This window comes from Hemicordylus capensis, chromosome 16, assembly GCF_027244095.1.
Source record: "Hemicordylus capensis ecotype Gifberg chromosome 16, rHemCap1.1.pri, whole genome shotgun sequence".
Classification (NCBI taxonomy): domain Eukaryota; kingdom Metazoa; phylum Chordata; class Lepidosauria; order Squamata; family Cordylidae; genus Hemicordylus; species Hemicordylus capensis.
In genome coordinates, this window is record NC_069672.1 from 13,045,573 (window position 1) to 13,068,533 (window position 22,961).

A 22,961-nucleotide genomic window follows, 5' to 3' on the forward strand; every position below is an offset into this window, starting at 1 on the left:
TGCAGTGGCTTCTAGCTGGGGATAATGGGAGTTGTATTCAGCAGCATCCAGAAATCCCTGCTGCAGGGGCCTCTGTTGGCCAGTCATCTCGCTCCGTGCTAGACACAATAGACATTCTGCAGCAAGGCAACCTGGATATACGGTGCGAGCAAGAACAGGCCCATTGACTTGCGCAATCTAGTCTGCGGCTGCTAGTCCCGGGGAAGGAGGGCAGAAGGAGGACTTCGAGATTTCGCCAACTGTTAGCCACAAACCTTCAAGCCTATCTCCTTACCCTAAGGATAGAAACTTGCCTCAAGAACAAACAAATAGAAAGATTATTATCAGGGTGCTAAACTGCTCCAAAGATCAACTCCAAATACCAGTTTCTATGCTTGTGCAGAATTGCAAAACACACATTGAGGGTCTGGGTCTCCCGATACTTCTCTCCACAGCATGGCTGGGCCTGCTCTTGCCCGGGCGCTTGACACTTTCTGCTCTGCAAACCTGTTTTAAGCACTGTGTGACCCACTTAAGACCCGCCGGGCTAGCCGATTTTCTCCCATCGTGCGAATAGCCTCACTGACTCTAGAAAAGCCATTTCCCAGTAAGCAGTCTGTTCTTCTCCCATTGCAAGCTTAAATGACCAAGATACAGAAGGCAGGGCAGGGGGGTGTAGATTTAGGGGTGCAAAGGAAACAAGGCTCCCAAATATATCTGGGATCCGTCACCTGGACTCTACACACACACACACCCCTTAACACTTGACAGATCTTTAGGTTGTCCCACACCCACTGTACAGACGACAAAGCTGCCTTCTACAACGTCCAGGGTTGCAGATGGGCGTCTTTTCCAGGCCAACCCAGAGATGCTGCCAGGGAGGGGATTTCTGCCTGCCAAGCGGGGACGCTACCATGGCCACCTCCCTCAAAGCACTGAAGATGCAGCCCCCCCCCCCCCCCGGCTTGGTCAGGGTTCCAGGCTGGGTCCTTTGGCATGTTCACTGAGAAGCCCCCCCCCCGCCAGCTGGTGAGGAGGGGGGGGAACCCCTTGTGCTGAGGCCCTACTGCTGGCGGTTCCGCCTCCCGCCTTGCCCACCAGCCACATACATTTGTTATATTATGTTAAAACAATAAGGGCAACTTTATTACCTTCCCTGCAGCCCTTACTGTTTACGAGGGAACTAATAAAAAGGTTCTCTGGGCAATTGTTCCCTGCGGATCAATTTGGGTGAGGAAATAAAACTGATGCAAGGCGGGCGGGCGGGGGGGGGGAGTGGGGTGGGGCTGGAATTAGAGAGGAAGGAACCCAGGGGCACCGATCCAGCCCTGCGAGGGCCTTGGACTGCGGGGTGGGTTCGCTGGACTGGGTGGGGGGTGGAGGGGGCAGCGGGGAGGCGAACCTTAAGAGCTTTCCTGACCCGCCTCCCCCTTCCCCAGGGCTTGCTAGCCAAATAAGAGTCTGGTTGTTTGGGGTGAACGAGGAGCCCATTTTTTACTGCACTGTTAACAGAAAGCAGCTGTGAAGGGGCTGGGCTGGGGGGCTGGCTTGGCCCAGGATGGAAGGCGAGGAAGACACGCCCACCTCCCGGGGGCGGAGTGAGCCCCAGCCGCTGGGGGGGGGGGAGGCAGAGGGCCCCCACTGGGTCGCTGGGAGCCCAAATGATGTGTGCGAGGAAAAACATGGGGGGAGAGGGAGCCCTGGGGGCTGGGGAGCCACGGTGAGGCGTCCCTGAGCCCACGCCATGCCAGTGGCAAGCAGAGTCCTTGCCCGGGCTCGGAGCCCACAATGGGAGACGCCCACCGCCCCACACTGCTGGAGGGGTCTGCAGCCCTCCAGAGCTCGCCCACTCCTGCAGCAGTGCGGGGGGTGGGGGGGGAAGCTTAACAGGACGGTTGGAGTTTGGATGAGGAAGGCCGCAGGGAGGGCCCTCTGCCCGGCTGGGCTCCTCGGGGTGGGATCCACACCCAAGCGAGGGGAGATGGGAAAAGCTCCTGGGATGCCGAGCAGTGCTGCAGGCAAAGTTGGAGACCACGGCGAGGAGACCCTCCGACGGGCAGGCCAAGCAGGGTGCGAGCTGGCCTCCCTCTGGGCGCCTCCAGAGCCCAAGGGCTTTGGCCTGACCCTGCTGTCCTCTTCCCCGGCCCCTCCAGGCCAGCAGGTCCTCCAGACGGAGGGTCCCGACAGGGGTACTGGAAGGGCTCCCGGGGGGTACTCCGAGCCCTCCTGAGTACCCCCTGCGACAGCTGTGCCGGTATGGATCAAGAAACCAATGTGTGGGGCATAGAATATAGCCTCCCCCACAAAAGGCCATCTCTGGGCGGGGGGCAGGGAGCAGAGCAGCAGCTCCCATGTCGGGAGGGGCACAAAAGAGGCGGCGATTCCCTGACCCGCAGAACGGGCCGGGACTTGACCCAACTGGGCGGGCGGGAGGGGGCCATCAACAGTCAGTAGCAAGGGTCTGGTGGGGCGGCGGCGTCCCCGCTCTCTTACCTGCGACCTTATTTTCAACGCTGGTCCCAGTTTCAGCCCCATGTTATTCAGTAAGTGCTCTTCCGTCAGGAGGGGCAGCGTCTCGCCATCAATGGCCTGCTCGCGGAAGACCTGCCGGGGGGAAGCGACAGCTCAGCGGCGCGTGTGGAGGGGCTGGGGCCAGCCAGGGATTCGAAGTGGGGCTCGGGGGCCTTCCTCGGGCACTCATTTCAGGCCGCTTAACACGGATCTGGCCCCCCCTTGGCCTTCGTGTCATGGGGTATGGCACAGAGGGCTTTTTCAAAGTTATGAGGATTATTTACTATGAAACTCCTGGGATTCAGAAATCCTTGAGCAGACGTCTACCAATGCACTTGCCCGTGGTGGGTGCCCCCAGCTTTGGGGCGAGCAGGACACCCAGCACCACACAGTCCTCCTCCCCAGTCCCACTGCCATTTTGGAGAAGATAAGACAGCAGAATCCTTCCTGCACAGTAGCAGAGAGTTCCCCCTGCCTCTTTCCCTCTCCATCTCCCAGTGCAAGGAGCCAAATACCGGCTCCTCTCCGAAGCCCACTGCCCGTGCGCCAGAAAAGGATCGGGGGTGGTGGTGTTGGGGGCAACCACCAATGATGGCTGGCGAGGCCTCTGTAGACCCGATAAGAAAGACTGGCCCAGCCATGCCACGGAACAAGGGGGGAGAATGCACTTCCATCCCTCCGAGGCTGCAGGGGGACGTGGGGATCCCGCCTTGGAATCCATCCCGCATCCAGACACCGCTTGGGGATCCTGCCTGCCAACCGAACACTTAGCACCACCCGGGGCAGAGGGCCTGTTCCTGCCCTGTGGGCTTTTCCGCCCGCTGGGCTGCGTTTCCCCAGGGGAGCCTCCGGCGAGGCGAAGGCTGCAGCCAAGCCTCGCGCCTCGTTCCTCCACATGTGCGGACCAGGCCGCCGTTGGCTGTTGCGAGCAGGCACAGATGGAGGGGCCGCGGCTTGAAGAACCCACTTGCTTGCCCTCCCTGCTTCATCGTCTTTTTATAGCGGGATTCTTCCAGCAAGGCCCTTCCGGAGCACCGCCTGTCTTCCTGCGCGGCGACCTAGCAGACCTCAGATCGGCTGGATGTCTTTCCTCCCTCCTCCTCCTCCTCCTCCTCCTCCTAGGCCAGCCTGGCCAGAAGCCAAATGGCTCCCACAGGCGCGCTCGGCTCCAGACCTCCCCAGAGCCTCACCCACCTCAGGGCCTCGCCCGCCCCACAAGCTGGGCGAGTTGCAACGTGCCATCCGGACACAGATGGAGCGTCCCAGGGGCCGAGGCCATCAAGGGCAGCTCTGTTTCCAGCCCAGAGTTCTGCGGCCAGAGACTTCGCCCCCTTCCCCCCCGCCCCGCTTATTCCTAATGCAAAAGGTCTGGCCGGGTTTTCTCGCTGGCAGGAGCGGAGGTCAGCTCCGTGCCAGACCTCCCCGGCAGCTGCGGTTTTTGGAAGAGAGAAGCAGGCAGACAGCTCTGCGGCCCTGGGTCTCCGCGGTGGCCTGGCCCGCTCGCACAGTGCAAAACCTGTTCAAGGATAAGAGGGGCCTGGACAAAAACCGGCCGTCTCCCTTTAACTCGCTCCCTGCCAGACCCACTTCTCCCACACTCCCCAACTTCCTCCCTTGGTTGGCCACTTCGGAGGCATGTCAACAGGGCTTTTGAGATCCTTGTTTGCAAAGAGGAGGGCTGCTCTTGTGGCAGGGAGTGTGGATTGCCCCCCCCTTTTAAGCAGGGTCTGCCTTAGTTTGCATTGGAATGGGAGATGTTCCATGTAAGATATTCCTTACATGGAATATCTTGTGGCAGGGAGTGTGAATTGTTCCCTCTGCTAAGCAGGGTCTGCCTTAGTTTGCATCGGAATGGGAGATGTTCCATGTGAGATATTCCTTACATGGAATATATCTTACACTGTAAGAGATTCCCCTTCGGGGATGAGGCCACAGCTCAGTCGCAGGACTTCTGCTGGCACGCAGAAGGTCCTGGGTTCAAGCCCTGGCGGCATCTTCAAGACGGGCTGGGAAAGACTCCTGCCTGAAATCTTTGGAGAGCTGCTGCCAGTCAGAGGAGACAGGAATGAGCTACAGGGACTAAGGGTCTGACGAAATATATGGCAGCTGCCCAAGCTCCCGACTCCTGAGGGCAGCTCTGCCAGCCGAGAATCGGGCCCCTCCAATCTGAAAGCCCTTAACCACCAAGTGGGGCGCCTAGCTGCTGTAGTCCAGGTGCCACCAGTGGGAGGGTGAAGCTGCCAAGACAGCAGCCTGTAGCCTGCACAGAGGTGCTTGGCTGCGGATTATCCCTGCCGAGGAAAGCGGCGCATTCTGCACTAAAATATGAGATTTCTGCACTAGCCAGAATTCTACAACAACAACAACAACAACGTATATACTGCTTTTCAGAAAAGTTTCCAAAGTGGTTTACATAGAGAAATAACAACTAAAAATACATCAATAGGATGGATCCCGGTCCCCAAAGGGCCCACAATCTAAAAAGAAACATGACAGACACCAGCAACAGCCCCTGCAGGGATGCTGTGCTGGGGCTGGATAGGGCCAGTTGCTCTCCCCCTGCTAAATAAAAGAGAACCACCACATTTAAAAAGGTGCCTCTTTGCCCAGTGAGCAGGCTGATCCACTCTCTCCGGCTGCTTCAATGAAGCATGTCACGAGAGGATTGGCACCCTGGCCTGGAGGCCCTAGAAGGAGGACAGGCTCAGCGAGAAAGCCTGTGGCAGGATGGGGGGCGGAGGCTCCAGCCCCCTCTGGGCCTTCCTCGATGCCTTCCCAGTCCGGTAGGGACAGGACGGGGGCTGTGTCTGGGCCAGAGATCCTTCCGTGTGGAGAGCGCACAAGTCTAAGACACACGTGCAGCCCATTCCTAGCTCCCGTAACACTCTGGGCTGTGAACGGCCACACTAGAGAGCCTGGGAGAGGGCACTGCCCCATAAGCTACCCACAATGCTTTGGTCTGGCTTGGGCAGCAACAACACAGGCCCGCTTCCTGGTGGCTGCCCCTCCAGTCTGAAGCTGCTACCTCTTCGGGGAAGCCCCTGCCCCGAGGAGCCGACAATCGATCTACCAGGAGACAACAACAGAGGGGGGCCGAGAGAAGAACAAACCATCGTCTCCGCTACTCCCGTTCCGTTTCGGCTACAGTGTGGGGTTTGCAGACTAAGTGGTGGTTCTGAAGGCTTCGTGGGGAAGGGTTTCCCCCCCTAATCCTTATGTGAAAGGTAACTTTTCCTTCCCTTTACAAGTGATCTCTGATTCATCAGGCGTGGCTTTGCAGTGGACCAAAGAGGGCTTTTTGAAACTATCTGGCCTAATCGGTCATAGGCGCCATCCCGCAAGCAATATTTGAGTGTGAGTTTTCATTCAGGCCGGGAATAATCAGAACTGGGGGGTGGAGGTGGTGGCGGGGCTGCTTGCAAGACCCTGCTCGGCACCTTGTTCCCCCTCCGGGTCTGCCCCCCCCGCCCGCCCGCCCACCTGCCAAGCCTGCTACCCTCAGGGCAGGACAACCCTCTTCTCCTTCCTTCTGTCTGCCCCCAGATGCCTCCGGAGCCTGGCCCCTCACTTCTGGTGCTCTCCGCTCTCTCTCTCTCAATGGGGTGTTTATAAGAGGCCTTGGCTGTGTCTGGAGCCAGAGAACAGACCCGGGTTTTGTGTCCTGCCCGGCAGCCACATACTGAACCACTTCATGGTCCCTGCCTGGCATTGATGGATGCAGTGCTCCGGACGGCATTGGGGCTGGTTTCTCCCCCACCCTCAAGCGCACGGGTCAATTCGCCTTTAAGCTGCACAGTTCTGACCTACGGACCAATTTCCCCACCGTTGCCAGACAAACATCACCGCCATAATTAAAATCTTTGCATGCCGCATTTTTAAACAACGTTCTGTGTCTAAACTGGCAGCAAATAAAGTGTATTTTGTAATAAACACTCAAGATGCGGAGTCCTGACTATTTGATCTCCCCCTCTTGAACCTGGTCATTTCCCTCTCTATAAGAAGATACATACTATTTTCCTATCTTTTCTTTCTTTTCCTCGGGGTGGGATCTAGACCTTCTGCTAGAATGAGTGGAGAGATAACAACTAAGCCAGCCTCTGAGCATGTACAGAGCTGCAAGGCCTTCACCAGTCTGGTAGGTGACCTGCTTCTCCCTGCTTTATCTTGGGATCAGGCGTTCTGGGTCAGAGTATAGGAGCAGGCCTGTGGGCAATTCCACAATTATGTACAAGGGCAGAAAACACAGTGTGTGGCACTGGCCACTGAATTCAACGTCCTATGAATTGCAACTTTCATTTTTTAAAAAAAATAAAGGGAATCAAGTTTCTAGTCCTTGTGGTATGGACATACTTGAAAACAAGTGGACCGTGTCTGCGGAAATCTCAGAAGCTAGAGACACGGGGCACAGCTTGAATCTCCCCAACCAGGAAAAGCAGACTGAATCATGCAAAGTCATAGCACCTGCAGAACAAATGACGCCTACTGCTACGATCTGCCCATTTCATACAGGTTGCCGAATCCAGATTGCCTGGATGCAGAATGTGAGTCGTCTCTTCAGCACTGGACACACGAACAGCTCTGGGTCAAGCCCTCCGCAAGTGCCAGCATCTCTTCTAGAAACCAACCCCGGCCTTGCTGGTTTGGGGGAAGCCAGTGGAAACGCAAGATGTGGGGTTTTGTCCCCCCTCCCGCCACCGTGACTATTTGGGAGCCGGCCGGGACTTACCTGAGTGTACTCGGCACAGCCGGACAAGCCGCCCACAAAGCTGCAGACGTCTTCCACGGTCCACTTGCTGACGTCCTCCAGCGCTGGGCTCTCTTCCCCGTCCAAAAAGAGACCCCCCATGGTGGCTGGGTTGGGTTTGAGGAAGGAGCAGAAGGGAAGCAGGGGTTGGGGAGGAGGGCGGGCGGGCAGGGGGGGGAGAGGAAACATAAATCATCAGACTCTGCACGGACAGCCACGCCGCCGCTTTCCCCCAGCCACCCATCCATCTTTAATGAACTGCCAATTAAAACACCAGGCAGGGTCAACTTGCAGGCCTTGGCCTCCTGCAGGCTCCTCGCCTTGGGGGTGGTGTTGGGTGGGGGGCGGGAGGGGGAATGGCGGTGGGGGGGGGCTGGGGAAGGCGGGAGGGAGGGCCCCCTCCCCGCTCAGGCCTGCAACACGTCCAGTGCTCTTCATTGGCAGCCGAGGGAGGGGAGCAAAGCCCCGAAGGAGGGCCAAGCGGAAAGGCAGCACAGAGAGCCCTGCCGGCTTGCCAACCAGGTGGGTCTCCGTCCGCCTTCAGCAACGTGCCTGGAATAGCAACGAGCCCTGGCAGGCTAGCAGGGCCGGCTTCCCTCTGGAGTTCCTAATTGCGCTGCTGCTTAAGAGACAAGCGAGCATTAGGAATTTGGAGGGTTCCGACTGGCCATATAAGAGAGCGGGGGGGGGGTAGAGAGAGAGAAACACACACACACACACACACACACACACACACACACACACACACACACACTTCTGGCACAGAGACACCACACAGCACAGCCCTTCAACCTTCCTTTAAGTACAAGGTGTACCTGGACAGGCACAAGGCACTGAGCCCGGAGGCCCCGGGGGATTTTCCATGCTCCCGCCCTTCTCCTCGGAAGGCTTCACATGGGAACTGAGGAAGCTGCCTTCCAGCGAGTCCGGCCACGGGCCCTGCTAGCTCAGGACTCTCTGCACTGACTGGCAGCGGCTTCTCCAGGGTTCCAGGCAAGAGTCTCTCCCAACCCTACCTGGAGATGCTGCCAGAGAGGGAACCTGGGACCTTCTGCATGCACAGCAGATGCTCTGCTACTGAGCTGTGGATCTTCCTGATGAACATCTGAAGATGCCTCCTACCGAATCAGGTCCTTGGTCCATCCAGCTCAGTATTGTCTACACTGACTGGCAGCGGCTCTCCCAAGGTTTCAGGCAGGGGTCTCTCCCAGCCCTACCTGGAGATGCCGCCAGGGGCTGAAGCTGGGACCTTCTGCCTGCAAGGCAGATGCTCTGCCACTGAGCTAGAGATGCTCCTGATGAATAGATGAAGCAGCCAAATCGAGTCAGACCCTTGGTTCATCTCAGTATTGTCTGCACAGACTGGCAGCAGCTCCTCCAAAATTTCAGGTGGGGGTCTTTCCCAGCCCTCCCTGGAGATTCTGCCACCAGGGACTGAACCTGGGACTTTCTGCACGCAAAAAGCAGACACTCTGCCTCTGAGCTACAGCCCCATCCCCAAGACAGTGGTCTGCTCTACACTAGTTATGTAGGAAGCTGCCTTCTGCCTTGGTCCATCTGGCTCAGTCTGGTCTACTCCAAAGAAGAGTGGCTCTCCAAGCTTTCAAGCAGGAGTCTCCCCCAGTCCTACTTGCAGATGCTGCCACTGAGCTCTGGCCCCATCCCCTCAGGGGAGCATCTTCTAACAGACGGTGCTCACATATAGTCACCCATCCAAATGCAAACCAGGGCAGACCCTGCTCGGCAAAGGGGAGACCTGATGCTCACTACGGCAGGACCAGCTCTCTTCCCAAAGATGCTCGACCCGAAACGCCTCGCTGCTTGCAGCCAAGATAGACAGCGGTCCTCTTCCGCAGCTGCCCCCTAGCGCCATCTCTATTTTACTTCTAGGAAACAGACCAAGAGAAGAGATTTCTGAAAAGGGATCTCAGCCCTGGACATCTCCCTCAAGAAGAGAGGCAAGTTCCTGGTGGACCCTCTGCAAACACACAAGACAGGTTTATTTCCATGGTAGAAATGGAATAATTTCCATATTTCACTACCGTGAAATAATACCCCCAAAAATGTGGTGGGACTCCCAACATTTTGGAAGTGCACCTTGCCTCCTAGGTGTGGGCAACCTGAACAACAAAAATCCAACCAAAAATCCAACAAAAATCTCCCAGGCAATTATTTCGCCTGCCAGATTTATGAACACTGGGGGGAGGGGGGGAAATCCCAGCTATGCACCAAAACCGGCATATTTCAGGGCTCTCCATTTTGAAGTATCCTTGCTTTGGAGAAATGGCTGTGCTTAACTCCACCAAGCGATTCCTGCTATATTTTCAACCATGTTTCTGTCCACCAGAGTTCTAAAAATGGGGGAAATGCCCCAAGATGAGCATGTGGCAAGGCTCACAACATTCTGAAAATGTTGTAGATGTGGATGTGCTTAACAACTCATAATAAAATCATCATCATCATCATCATCATCATCAATGATCATCTCCAGCAGTAGCAAAATGAACAAATCCACTGCAGAGAAACCACAAAAGCAGCAGCAGCAACAACAACAACATGAAAACACTTGCCAGGTCATAACCTAGTTCTCAAATGCCAATGGGATGCTGACAACCAAGGACCTGATCTTGTAGCAGGAAGTTCCACATGCTGTGGTGTCACCACAGAAGAGACACTCTTGAGAGTTGCCACCAATGGAAGCTGCACAGAGCACTTGGTCTGAACTGCCACTTTCCCTTTCCTCCTCAGCCCCACTGAGACCTACTCCACCCCTTGCCCGGGAAGACACCCTATGGGAATGAAGAAAACAGGGACTGACCCAGAATGTCTGTGCTGGGGCAAGAGCACACAGTGCCAGAGGCTGCAAATATGATGGGTGTGGAGAGAGAACAGCTGCAATGCCTAGTTGGTCTCAAAAAACAGAGATACAGAACAGGTAATGTTGCACTTCAATATCGAGCCCAGTTTGGGTGGTCACAGCAGCATCCAAACTTCCAGGCTGCACAGAACCCTTTGTTTGTCAGTGAAACCTGAACATCTGTGCGACTCAGAAAGCTTGCCAGACTTCTCTATGCGCCTACAGAAAAGAGAACTTTGCTGACTGAGAGACCAATCCAGCCAGGAGACTGGCGCTTCGTTTGCAGCTCCAGTGATCAGGATTCCGGCGCTCCGGATGCTGAAGCGTTTCTCTCCCCACAGCCCGCCCCCCCCCCCGGCCCTTGGAAGAGCGACGGCAGCTTGGTAAATAGAGGAAGTGGAATTGAGCTCAATTATTCCAGGCACAGCCGAGGCGGCTCCGGCGAGACGCCTCCATCTGCAGCCAGAGCCAGCGTCTCCGAGGGGATCTGGCAGCAACAGCCAAGTGATTTCAAATTATGCACTTCCGTCTTCCAGAGGCAGGCCAAGGAGAGCAGCTCAGCAGAGCGGCCGGGAACAGAGCCGCCTCCAGATTCGGATGAATGCTCTCCAGATCCACCGAGAAGGGCAGCAACTCAAAGCTGCTCCCAGCCGAAGAGGACCAGCGGATTTCCGGAGACGTTCCCACCGACTTCCATTCTGCACGTTTCCTTGCCTACTTCTTCCGCCAGAGGCTCAAAGGAAGCGGCCTTCTACCGAGTCAGGCCCTTGTCCCACCTCGCTCAGTACTGCTGACACTGGCTGGCAGCGGCGGCACTCGCAAGTTCCAGGCAGTGGGTCTCTCCCAACCCCACCTGGAGATGCTGCCAGGGGCTGAACTGGGGACCTTCTGCAGGCCAAGCTGGTTCCCCTTTCACTGAGCTGCAGCCCCAGCACCTCAGGCAGGGCTGAACAACTTCGGTTCTCCTGCAGAGGTTGGCCAACAACTTCCGTCATCCCTAGTGACCGCTGGGGATGATGGGAGCTGTAGTCCCAAAGCAGACAGAAGGCTGATGTTGGGCAGCCCTGTGCAAAGGGGAGCATCTTACAGCAGGCAGCGTCCACGGGGGAGTCACCCCTCCAAATGCAAAGCAGGGCAGACCCTGCTTAGCAAAGGGGGCCTGCTCTCCTCCCCACGGAGGAAGCCAGCGTTTGCCCACGGGAGAGGGCCTGCATGCTCGTCACTGGCAAGGGTGGCACAGACGCCCCACAAGTGGCCAGAAGGTGGCAAGTCAGAGCCAACCATTCTCTGCCCTGGGGGCCCTGTACTGACCCACAAGTGGACTTCCGTCGATGGGGACTTGGGGGGTTCAAAAGAGACGTGCGTCTTTGCTAACTTCTCACAGTGCACACACTGTCTGGGAGCTGCCCAAGAAAGCCGCCAAGGTGGGGCCAGCTGGCTTGTTTCCGTGGGGTGGGGGGACGGAACCACCACAGGAGCAAGGGGGCTCACCTCTCGAGACCACCGGCTTAAAGGGATGCCACATCAACCACGATCCACCCAGTCCAGCGGCACCTTTTCAAAAAAACCGCCCAGGCCTTTTGGAGCCGTCCTCACCGGACTGCCCCACGTTCGGGGGGGGGGGGGACGGGGACTGACACCTGCCCCACAGACCTTACAAAGCAACTTCAGCAGGGGGGAGGTTTAAAGCAAGGAATCCGTGCAGAGAGGAGAAGTGCAGAGAGGAGAAGGGGCCGGCTCCAGATCTCGAGTGCTTACAGAGACTTCCTGACACTCCTGGCCGTGTCACTTGTCCAAACGATGGGGGCGCAGAGGACGCCAGGTCCTCGTCATCAGGCGGGGGCTAACAATCCACATTCTCTCCTGTTCAATTACCACGAAGGAGAGGAAATTAAAAGAGAGAGAGAGACACACACACTCCCAGACGCTATTTTTTTATTTTGGCAGGGGGGAGATGCGAGATCTCTCCTGAGCCTGCCTGTAGGAATCCACAAGTATTTTCCACCCGGCCACACAAATACAGCCCCTGCCAAAATATTTATCTCCAGACACAGCTCATCTCCCCGCCTCTCCCCGCCGCAGGGGAAAAGAAAACACAGACCCTCTCTGCTGGCGTAAAGGTCTCGGAGCTGAGGGATGGCCAGGTAGAGCGGGCGGGAAGCGGGGCGTGGGGAGAGCAGCTCCATCGGCTGTTCTCGGAGCCAAGAGGCCCGGTTTTGCCAAAGCAAACAGTCCCAGTCGGAGGACAAGCGAGGACGGCATGTGGGGGGCGAGGCAGATCCGATGCCTGACGCAGCAACGAACCAAGCCCTCTCTCAGGAGAGCATCCTTCTCCACCTCCACAAGCCTGTTATCCTCCCCTGGATTCCCACTGAGCAGAAATGGCCTTGCCACTAGACCCCGCGGACTCCCGCGATACGGACCGGGCGTCTTGCTTGGGAACTTAAAGGCCCACAAAACTAGGACCGACCAGCAAACAAGAGGGATTTGGGCCCCGATTCTGTCCCAGTAACCCTCTGTACCCCGAAAGTCTAGCTCCTGTACCAAGGACATTCAGATTCTGTTTCCAGAAGACTCAATCATTATTAACAACCTCTTTAAAAATCCAAATTCTTTCCTGAAAATCCCACCCCACACACATACAATTTCCGTGACTCCCGCTCCCCCACACCCTCCAACCATTTCCAAGTTTGTAGCCGGAAAGGCCCAAATCCTATGCTAGAACTTGGAAATCGTTTCCCTGCTAACTGGGCAAAGAGGCACCTTTTAACGTGGTGATTCTCTTTACTGAGCAGGGGGAGAGGAACTGGCCCTCTCCACCCCCAGCACGGGACCTCCAGTGACTGTTGCTGGTGTCTCTCTTATGTTTCTTTTTAGACAGTGAGCCCTTTGGGGACAGGGACCCATCTTATTTATTTGTTATTTATTTGTGTAAACTGCCCTGAGCCATTTGTGGAAGGGCAGCATAGAAATTGAATAAACAACAACAACCAGAAACCCTCCAATTCTGAAGGTACACATTATTCCAAATGCCACTGCCGAGATGGGCAAACTCCATGCTCCAAATCCATCATTCAAGTCGGGGAAATGGGTTTAATATTGCAGGCCTCCTTGCAGCTGCTTCGTGTCTAGGGGATGTGGAACGGTTTTGTGCTGCTTCCTAGGGGGATAAGTCACCCTTTCCTGAATGCCTGATAGCCAAGATACACCTTTGCCCGCCTTGGCTAAAACCGGAAGGACCCTGCAATCTTGCACCCCCAGACGTTGCCATCGCTCTGTGGCAGACCCGGAACACACACACACACACACACACACACGGCTTTGCCTCCAGAAGGTCCCCGGTTCAATCCCTGCCTGCATCTCCAGCTAGGGCTAGGAAAGCCCCCTGTTTGGAACCCCGGAGAGCTGCTGCCGGTCCGTGTAGACAATACTGAGCTGGAGGGACCAAGGGCCTGACTCAGCAGAAGGCCGCTTCCTCTGTTCTAACCTAGAGGCAGGGTTCCTCAGTGGGGCAGCGCCCCCCACTTCCTCGCCTCCATCTCTCACACACCTAGCGGGATCCAGCCCAACCCGCCTCTCTCTCGCCATCTCAGGCCCACAGCCCAAATGAGTAGCCGCCTGCCCTTCTGTGGGGGTCTCACAGCTGACCCACGTGGGCGGGCGAGGTCTAATCCATCTCCCTCTCCCTGCGGAGGGCTGGGGGGTCAGGCAGTGGAACTGCCAGGCTGGCGCTAATTGCTCTCCAGGCCGCGGATCGATGGGAAGATTTTAGCCTCTTGCCGGCCCCATCCTTCACCTTTTCCAGAGGGGGGGAGAGATGCGGCCAAACCCCTGACGAGATGAGGTCACTTGGCAGCGGCCAGGTTTTTCTAAGGCAGCCCGGGGAATCGACCCGGCAATGGGCTGCCGCGTCGATAATTTTCTGTCACTGGGAATAGAAAACGACTCCCCGCCTCCAAAGTGCTGGAGGAGCCAGCCTTTCCTCCCTGGAACGCGGCCAGCCTCTCTCTCTCTCCCCCGGATCGTTGGCAGATATTCCGCCTCCCCCCCCGCCCTCTATCCTCCGCCTTCCAGTTGTTCGTGCTGCATTACTTGCCTCTGCATCACCAAAGGCAATGAATGGGAAGGCAGCACAGGTGTGTGCACAGAAGAGCTGGTGTATAGGGCGTATGGATGCTGCCGCCTTCTGAGTCAAGCCGTTGGTCCATCTAACTCAGCACTACCCTGACTGGCAGCGGCCCTCCAAGGTTTCGGGCAGGAGTCTCTCCCGGCCCTACTTGGAGATGCTGCCAGGGATGGAACCGGGGGCAGACGCTCTGCCACTGAGCGAAGGCCGTTCCCTTCGTTCACATGATTGCTTGGTGACATCAGGTGGCTACTTTCATATATTGATGCTCCTTCACTGATAAAATCACCATGGACAGATCTCTCCTCCCTCCCTCCCTCTCGCTCTCTCACACACACACAGTCACCAAAAACACAATGCCTGCCAACAAACTGAGCGCACACACTCGGGACCAAACCAGATGTGTATCCTGGCCCTGCATGACTGTCTGGCTTTTGGCCTTCTAAGTTACATGACTCCCATGACAGGGGATCAGGGACATGGCGTGCAGGGAGGGAGGCCTCAACCCTGCCCGATATGCTGCAGTCCCAACGCAAATCACACCCCGGAGGTCCCGGGAGCCCCAGACCCGGAGATCCCCCTGCTGCCAGACATGCCAAACCAAAACATCTCAAGCATAGGGGGCCAAGCAGTGGGACTGTTCACGGGACCCCTAACAGTGTCAGAGCAGCGCTCAGCCAGGCGGTGAGCTCCGTTTGTTCACAAAGCTCAAGAAAAGAGGGAGGCGAGAGATCAGCTGGGAGCTGGGAGGGGCAGAACGCAGGTTGGCCATGGCCGTCCTTCCCAGCTCCGCCGCGATCGCCCTCCCCTCCTCCTCCTCCTCCTCTGCTCTTTGAGTTCACAGCACCCGTGTCAGGCGGACAAGCCTAGAGTGCAGCTTGACCCTCACCAGGCTCCGGCCATCAAGGGAAGAAATTAGGCACGTGTGAACCCAGCCCCAACCGCAGGGGATCTTGCTGGCTTCGAAAAGCCGGCAGCAGGCTTAGCTCCAGTTCTAAGAGCAGCGGTTTTCCAGCCCTTTGGCTCAGCCCAGCTGCCAGAAAACAGAAACGCCAGGCGCGCACATTCCCAGACGCCCCTGCTGCTGGCCTTCAAACGGGCCGGCCGCTGGAGCCACGGACCAAGCCTGAAGTGGGCCAAGGCAGGCGAGAGGAACTGCGTACCCAGCGCTTCCTCAGGAAGGCCCCGCGAATGCTCTGAAGGGCCCATCCACGTGCTCCGGAAACGGCCCGTTTCCCTTTCCAGCCGCCAGCAAGGAAAGGTTCTTGCCAAGCGGCCTCATCTGCTGCGGGAGCTGGGGAGAGCCATCAGGCCCGGCCATCTGTCTGCCAGGGAGACGCTGCTCCGCTCCTCTGCACCGGGAGGCAACCTGGCACTGAGCACCGCTGGCCCAGCTTGCTCCTTCCCGAAAGGAGGGAGACTGCTCTGGCCCAAGTGGCTTCTTGCCCCCCCCCTCCATTCCGGCTCCCAGCTTGTCGCCGCCGTTCTCCTGCCGGAAGCCTCTCCACGGGCAAAACGGAGGCAAGGCAAGGCAGAGGCCGCCCCGGCACACGGCCCCCGGCTCCGGCACTGGAAATGCAATTCACACGCCCTGGCTCAGGCCAGACCACACAGCTCCTGCTAGACTCTTCTGGAAGCTGGGGCAAGCACTTCCATGGACGCGGCTAGTACTGCAGGGCACCTGTTTTGCAAGGAGGCCGTCTCAATCTCCAGGTAGGGCTGGGAACAAGCGCTGCCCGAAACCTCGGAGAGCTGCTGCCAGTCAGGGTAGACCGTACGGAGCAAGCTGGAACCAGCAGAAGGCAGCTTCCCACGGCCAGAGCTGGGCTTATCAGCAGGCTTTCTGCTCTCGGAGTCCGCCACGCACCCGGCGCTTGGTCCCGCTCTGGTCGGAAGCCTCGTCCCAAGCGCGCGCGCACACACACACACACACACACACACACACACACACAGAGCAGCCATCCTCACCTACCTGCATGGAAATAGGGACTCATGGTGTACGGGAAGCCAAACGGCAGCGGCTGAGGCGGCGGGAGGGAGGCAGGCGGCAGGTATTTGGCCTCGGCCTTGCTGATGACCGGGCCCAGGAGGTCCTGGCTGGGCGACTCGGCGCTGGAGGAGCTGCAGGGGGCGTTGGGGCCGGCGGGCAAGTCGCCCAGTTCTTTGGCCCCCTCGCAGGCTTTGGCCGGCTCTTTGCCCTCCTTGGCCTCCCCGGCCGAGCCGCCGCCCTCGGCCTTCAGGCCCTCCGGCTTCTCGTCGCCGGCCTCGGCGTCGCTCTCCGAGTCCTTCATCTCCTCGTCCGGGGCCCGGCTTTCGGACAGCTCTTTGGCTTCGGCCTGGCCCGGCCCCTCGGCCCCTCGGTGGTGGGCCGCTTTCCGGCTGGCCCGCCTGCTGCTCGGCTCCTTGGGCGGCGTGGGGGAGGCGCTGGGGACCCCGTGGTGGTTGAGCGAGAGGAGCGGCGTGTTGTTGTGCCGCAGCACCAGCATGGCGTTCCTGCGCGAGAGCTCGTCCCGCAGTGGGTGGCCCTCGGGGATGTCGTGGACGTTGCGCAAGGCCGGGTGGTCCGGCGGCAGGCCCGGGTGCAAGGTCATCGGGTCGCCGGCCAGCAACCTCTGGCGATGGAGGTTCTCCAGCTCCTTCTGGCGGATGATCTCGGCCGACATCTCGAGCCTAAAAGAGAGACGAGCGAGAGTGAGTTGGGGAGGAACCGGACCGGCGAGACCCGAGTTCAAATCCCCGCTCGGCCAGGAAGCTCACTGGGTGACTCTGGGCCAGCCACTTCTCTCTCAGCCTAGCCTCCCTCACAGGGTGGTTGTGAGGACACACGTAGCCTTGTACACACCACGAAGAGGGGGATGGACATGTAAAAACCACTAAGGGTTCAGCCCCGGCTCAGCCACAGACTCACTGTGTGTCTCTCCCAGCCTCACATCCCCACTTGGTGGTGCAGGGGGGACCCCGTTTCCCGAGGCACGGAGCTTCTCACCTGGCGAGATTCTGTTTCCTCAGCATCTCCTGCTGCCGCGCAAACATCTCCGCTTGGGCTGGCTGAAGAAACCCGTAACCTGCCGGTGGGAGCAAAGGCAGCCGGAGTGACTCATATGGACGCGGCGGGCTGCTTATGGGCCTGACCGTCCCCACTGCCTCCGTGTAAGGCCCGGGGGCCAGTGAGGCCCCCATCAACCCTAGTGCAGCCCCCGGACTCCGGGAGAATTGGGCCCGGGCGATGTTTCGGCCAGATCTGCACAGTCCCGCTGGCTCCACACGGAGGCTGTGCCTTGCCCAGTGCCGGGGTGCGTGTGCTCCTTGAAGGGAAACGGAGACCCTGCAGGATCCTGGAAGGGGCGCACCGAGCGCTGGGAGTGGTAGCCCTTCCCGGGGCTTCCCTCCAAGAGCGCTGGAGAGAGGGCTCCTCCGTCTCTCTTCAAGGGCCCTCCCGGCCCCGAGAACAGCACAGCGCCCTACAGCAGTCAGAGCAGTGGGAAACAGCTCTCGCGTGGCAGGCGTTTTGCCCAAGTGGCCCCTGCTTGGAAAACAGTGAAGAACACCGCCCGACTGGCTCCAGCCTGGTACTGAAGTCCAGCCCGGGACTCCTTCCTCGGATTGGCATCGAAGACCGCAAGCAAGAGTCCCGTCCCCCCCCCCCCGCCCGCAACTTGAGATGGGGCGGCCGGAAATCTCGGGAGTCGACCGGCAGCCTTCTGCGCACAAGGTGACGGGCCCCTCACGCCCCACTCTGCCCCCTTTCAGTGCTGGCGTTCAAAAGGAGGGCCTCTGGCAGAGGCACTGGCTGCAGGGAGAAGGGGGCGGCCCCAAGTATTTTGGCGCCCGAGGGAGAAAAAACCAGACACGCACACCCGAAACCAGGGACAGTCCTGCCAAGGAGGACACATATGCCCGCGTGGGAGAAGAACCCCCACAAGCAGATCCAGGGACTCCAAGCCTGGTCTGCCTTCCCTTCCTGGAGCACCCCATATTTGGCCATCGCTATTCATTTATTCATCCATTCAGTTGATTGACTGATATTCTGCCCTTCCAAAATCGCTCAGGACGTTTTGCAACAGGATAAAAACAATTAAAACCAGGCCCAGCAGATAGGTTTTTTTAAGGGCTCCCCTGAAAGACGGTAATGAATTCAAATGACGGATTTCTGCCGGGAGAGAAGGCACAGGTATGTAGGCACTAGATAAGGCACACCCAGCTAGGCACACTTACCTGGCGTCTGGCACAACGCCGAAGGCACCCCTAAGAAGGGGGGTCTCAAATGAGGGCCCAGCGCAATGTGGGGGGCATTCTGAGGCGACAGGAGGGGTGGCGGGTGGGACATCTCCCTAAAAAAGCAACAAAAACAGGGAGGCCATTCAACATTTGGTTTGGGGACGGCGGCCAAGTCGGGGAAGCTGGGCTGAAGGAGAGAAGCGAGGAACAGGGGGCCTTTGCTGAGCAGGGACTGACCTGGTTTGCATTTGGATGGGAGATATGTGTGAGCACTGTGAGATATTCCCCTGAGGGGATGGGGCCGCACAGGGAAAAGCACCTGCCTGCTTCCCTGCAGAAGGTCCCAAGTTCCCTCCCTGGCAGCATCGCCACGAGAGGGCGGAGAGAGACTCCTGCCTGCCTCCTTGGAGAAGCCGCTGCCAGTCTGGGTAGACTATAGTGGGCCAGATGGCCAACGGTCTGACTTGGTATACGGCAGCATCTTATGGACCTATCGGTCCACCTGGCTCAGTATAGTCTCTGCTGATGGGCAGCAGGGTTTCCTCTCCAGAGTTTCAGATGGGGGTCATTTCCAGCCCTCTGTAGGGATGCCGGGAACTCCCCCAGAGCCTTCCAGTTGCAAAACACAGGGCTGTGCTATGGAGCCACGGCTTCTCACTGCCAGGTGGGGGGAGAATGAAACTGGAGGTCTGTATCCATCCTATTCATATCTTGAATACCCTGCTCTTCCTCTGGAGAGCTCAAGCCTCTCCGCGTCCAGTTTCTGGGCAGCCTCTCACCCAGGCAAGCACACCTTTGCTTCATGGTGGGCCATCAAGACCCCCCGGGAGGCCACTGGGGGAGCCCTGGGGACCCTCAGCCCCTCTCGGCCCCCACCGCCAAATCTACCCCGTGGCGGCTTTTCAGGGCAGTATTCCTGATGGCCCTTCGGATTTCAGAGGGCAGAGACACTCCCTGGCGTCTCTTTCGCCCTCTTTCCAGCTCAGGTGCCCTTTGGAGGCCGGCTTGGTCTCGGGAAAGGCCCGCCAGCTCCCAGTGGTGGCAGGGAAAACTGGCAATAGTTGCGGGTGATGAGCCAAGGGAGAAAGGGGTGCAGGTGCAGATCGGAGCTTGCCTTCTGGGAAAGAAAGAAAACACATTTCACGCGACTAGCTCTTTCAGTTCCTTCTACATTGTGCTGCCCTTTCGAAAAAGGCCATTCCCAATCACCAGAAAATGTCCCCGAGAGAAGTTAAGATCCCCACCTTGGGTACAGTTCACTGCTTGCTCTGCCACCGCTGAACCCAGGGGGTCCTCAAACCCGGGTCTCTAGACGTTGCTGGACTACAATGCCCATGAGCCCCCTCCGCAATGGGCTTGGGGTGGGGGGGCGATGGAAGTTGTAGTCCGACACCATCTGGGGACCCAAGCTTGAGAACCGCCCTGGGTTAACTCCACCATCACAAGTTTTGAAGGTGGCGCGGCACGATCTCGTTAGCCGGCTCATCCGGTGTCGACCCAGCCCTTTCGGTGGCCAATCTGGCATCTCTCGGCAGGGATACCACGTCCCCACGGTGGGGGCGGCTTCCTGGAAATATCGGACGGGCTAACGATTCTGTCTCGCAAGGCCATTAAAAATATCCAGCCCACAGACGCACGCGTGCAGAAACGGAGTGCTATAAAATGAGAGGGACAGAATCTTCTTCCTAATGAGACGCTACGGATGCTACGTGCGGGGAGAGAGAGAGAGAGAGAGAGAGAGAGAGAGGGAGGATGGAGTGGCTTACAATGTCCCGCGTCCCGTTCCCCCCCCCGGAAGACCGAGGGCGTCGTCCCCTTCTCCTCCGCCTGCCCCCCACCCCCTTCCTGCCCCGCCGTCCTGCCTCCTCCTGCCTCCCTCCCGCGCTCTCCTCTAAACTAATTGCACGGCTCCCGGCGTCTGGACGAGAGCCACCGATCGATCCGTCGCTGTTGAAATGTTAATGCTAATCGTATAACCGCTCCGCCAGCCCCTCGCACTCCAGTGGCAGTGCCAATTAATCTCAGGTAACGCAGCGCATGACCTTCGGGGCTCAGCGCCGGGGCAGCAGCCAAGCGATGCTTATGTAATTACACCGTGAAGTGTGTAATCACCTGCCCTAATCCCCGAGGCCTCACAATTAGCCGAGGCCTCGGTCGCCCGGCTGCCAAGTGCGCTGCCGCGCCGGACAGCCGGGCGGATGAATAACGGACCATTAAAGCGCCGCGGCCGGGGCTGGGAGGGGGCCGCTCGATCGTAATTAGCTGTAATCATGGGGAGACGAGCCTGCCAGGCGTGCCGCTCCTTGGAGAAGGAGCAATTTCGGAAATCAAGTGGCGTTTAACTGCTTGGTGGCCAAGCGGACGCCCTGCCCCCTCTCCACCTTCCCGTAAAGACGGGAAGGGGAGAGGGGGGCCCGAGTGGGGGGCGGCAATGCACAGACACGGGGGCATCCCGGCAACCCGAGGCACACCAGCCTGTTCCCACTGCTGTAGCAGCAGAGCTGCAGCTCAGTGGCCGAACAATCTTTGCATGCAGAAGGTCCCACGTTCACTCCCTGGTAGCATCGCCAGGTCGGGCTGGGAGAGAAATCTTGGAGGGCTGCTGCCAGTCAGAGTAGACAATACTGAGCTAGGTGGACCCAGGTCTGACTCTGGAGGAGGCAGCTTCCGACTTGCCATTTCCTTGCCTCTTGCAAGCTACCCTCTTCCCCTCCCTGACTGCCATGTGCTCCTTCAGCCTCTTGTGGAATCTCAGCCCCACTGATTCCCCAAGTCTCTTCCGATCCCAGCACGGTCTCACCTCCCACCTCATCCCTGTGCTGTTCCATGTAACAACCACAACAACAAATATTTATATACCGCTTTTCAACAAAAGTGTCCAAAGCAGTTTACATAAATAAATAAATGAATGAATAAATAAATAAAGATCAGATCCGATCCGATCCAAATCAGGGGTCCTGGCCATGAGCCTTCCGATGCTGTCCGACTACAACTCCCATCATCCCCAGCCACAACGGCGTGGTCAAATGATCTAGTGCAGGGGGCGGTTTCCAGCAATGAGCTTTGTGGTCCTCCGAAACCCATCAGGGACCCACAAGTTGCGATCCAGAGCAGCAGAAAAGCTCCCCTTGAAGGCCATTCACCGCCCTCACCGATCCTCCCGGCAATGTGTGTTTGAAGGGGAATTCAGAGGGGGGCCTCCGGCTACCTTTCCGCTCTTGGGAGGGGTCCCCGTGCCCTGAACATTCTGGCCGCGCCGAATCCTTTGCAACCTGCAGGGCTCCACGGCCGACGGAAGAGTCCCCTGAACTTTGGGAAATCATCGTGTCTCAAGGAAGGAGGAGGACACCACACAAGGCCCCGCTTGTGGGTCAACCCATCCCTGCACGGCCTCACCCACCCGAGGGGAGATGGAAGGAAACGCTGGGGGGCTGGGTTGGAGGACTATTGACGTTCGGCTGGGCACACTCCCCCCTCCCCTCCCCAGGAGGCTGGATCTCAATTCTTCTCCTGCGTGAACTTTTTGGCTCCAGACGCCGCCGTGCAGCGGAGTCGGCTTTCTCTCCCTTTGAGGGCGCATTGATCGGCTGGGGCTCTGGGGGCCGGTGGGCTTGCCAGCAAGATAAGACGGAGGGAAGGGGGGCGCTGTCGCCAGAGGGCTGGAGGAGGTTAGGCTGCGGTCTTTTTCCGGCTGCAGGAGTTTGGAAGAATTAAGAGGACACGGGGGGGGGGGAGATGGGAGGAACGGCTGCAGAGAACAAGAGTTGGACGCAGAAGATGAAGGGGAGCAGCAGCAAGTGTGTGCGGAGGCCACGATTCCAAAGGAGCGCAGGGAAAGCGCAGGAGGCGGTGTGGAGATTCAGGCGATTCTGCTTCCTGAAAATGCCAGCTCTCTTTTAAAATGAAAAAATAAAAATCCTAAGTTTCCAGCCCTGACGGCCATGAGGAGGAGGTTGAAAGAGCAACGGTCTGAAATCTTTGGTGCCAAAGGGTCTGGCAGTTTAAGGTTTGGGGCAGTCAGGGGTGGGATTGGAGAGCTCTGGAAGAGGTGGGCAAAACCGGAATAAATTATGCAGAGTAGTAAGCGTTGCAAAACAAATGAGGCAAAGGAAGAGCCATTATGCAAATCAGCCCCATCTGCATAATTTATACAGCATGCAGAAAGCAGCTTCTTCTTGCTACAGAATGCAAGTGAAAGCATGCACACACACACACAGACACACAGAGCACACAGTTTTGTGTATGTTGAATCAGACCAACAACAGAATGTGGGTCTTAGGGTGTAGGAGATCTCTGGAGTGGCAGCTTTCACCAGTCTTACCGAAATGATGCAAAACCAAAGATTAACTATTCATCTCCAAGTAAGCATTCAGGGTATACCAATGCGACTTTGTGTAAGCACCCAAGGACAATTAAGAAATCAAACACAAAAGAAACCAGCGTTAGAAATAAGCCTGGGTGTGTTCATATTTGTGTGCACACACAATCACGCACACACACGCACACACACACACAGTCAGAGGCTT

At 57.8% G+C, this 22,961-nt stretch overlaps 1 protein-coding gene across 10 annotated transcripts in view; it reads right to left on the reverse strand.

The window, feature by feature from the left end:
* Positions 1–22,961, reverse strand: part of SAMD11 (sterile alpha motif domain containing 11) — a 250,070-nt gene that overhangs the window by 1,573 nt on the left and 225,536 nt on the right. For 9 of the 10 annotated variants that reach the window (XM_053280812.1, XM_053280813.1, XM_053280814.1 and 6 more), the window contains 5 exons: positions 18,433–18,548; positions 17,204–17,282; positions 16,190–16,887; positions 7,217–7,341; positions 2,473–2,583 (listed from right to left, as the gene is read on the reverse strand). In XM_053280812.1, the coding sequence (XP_053136787.1) occupies positions 2,473–2,583; positions 7,217–7,341; positions 16,190–16,887; positions 17,204–17,282; positions 18,433–18,548 (1,129 nt within the window). The remainder of the gene's footprint in view (positions 1–2,472; positions 2,584–7,216; positions 7,342–16,189; positions 16,888–17,203; positions 17,283–18,432; positions 18,549–22,961) is intronic. The other variant, XM_053280811.1, reaches the window with a different exon arrangement.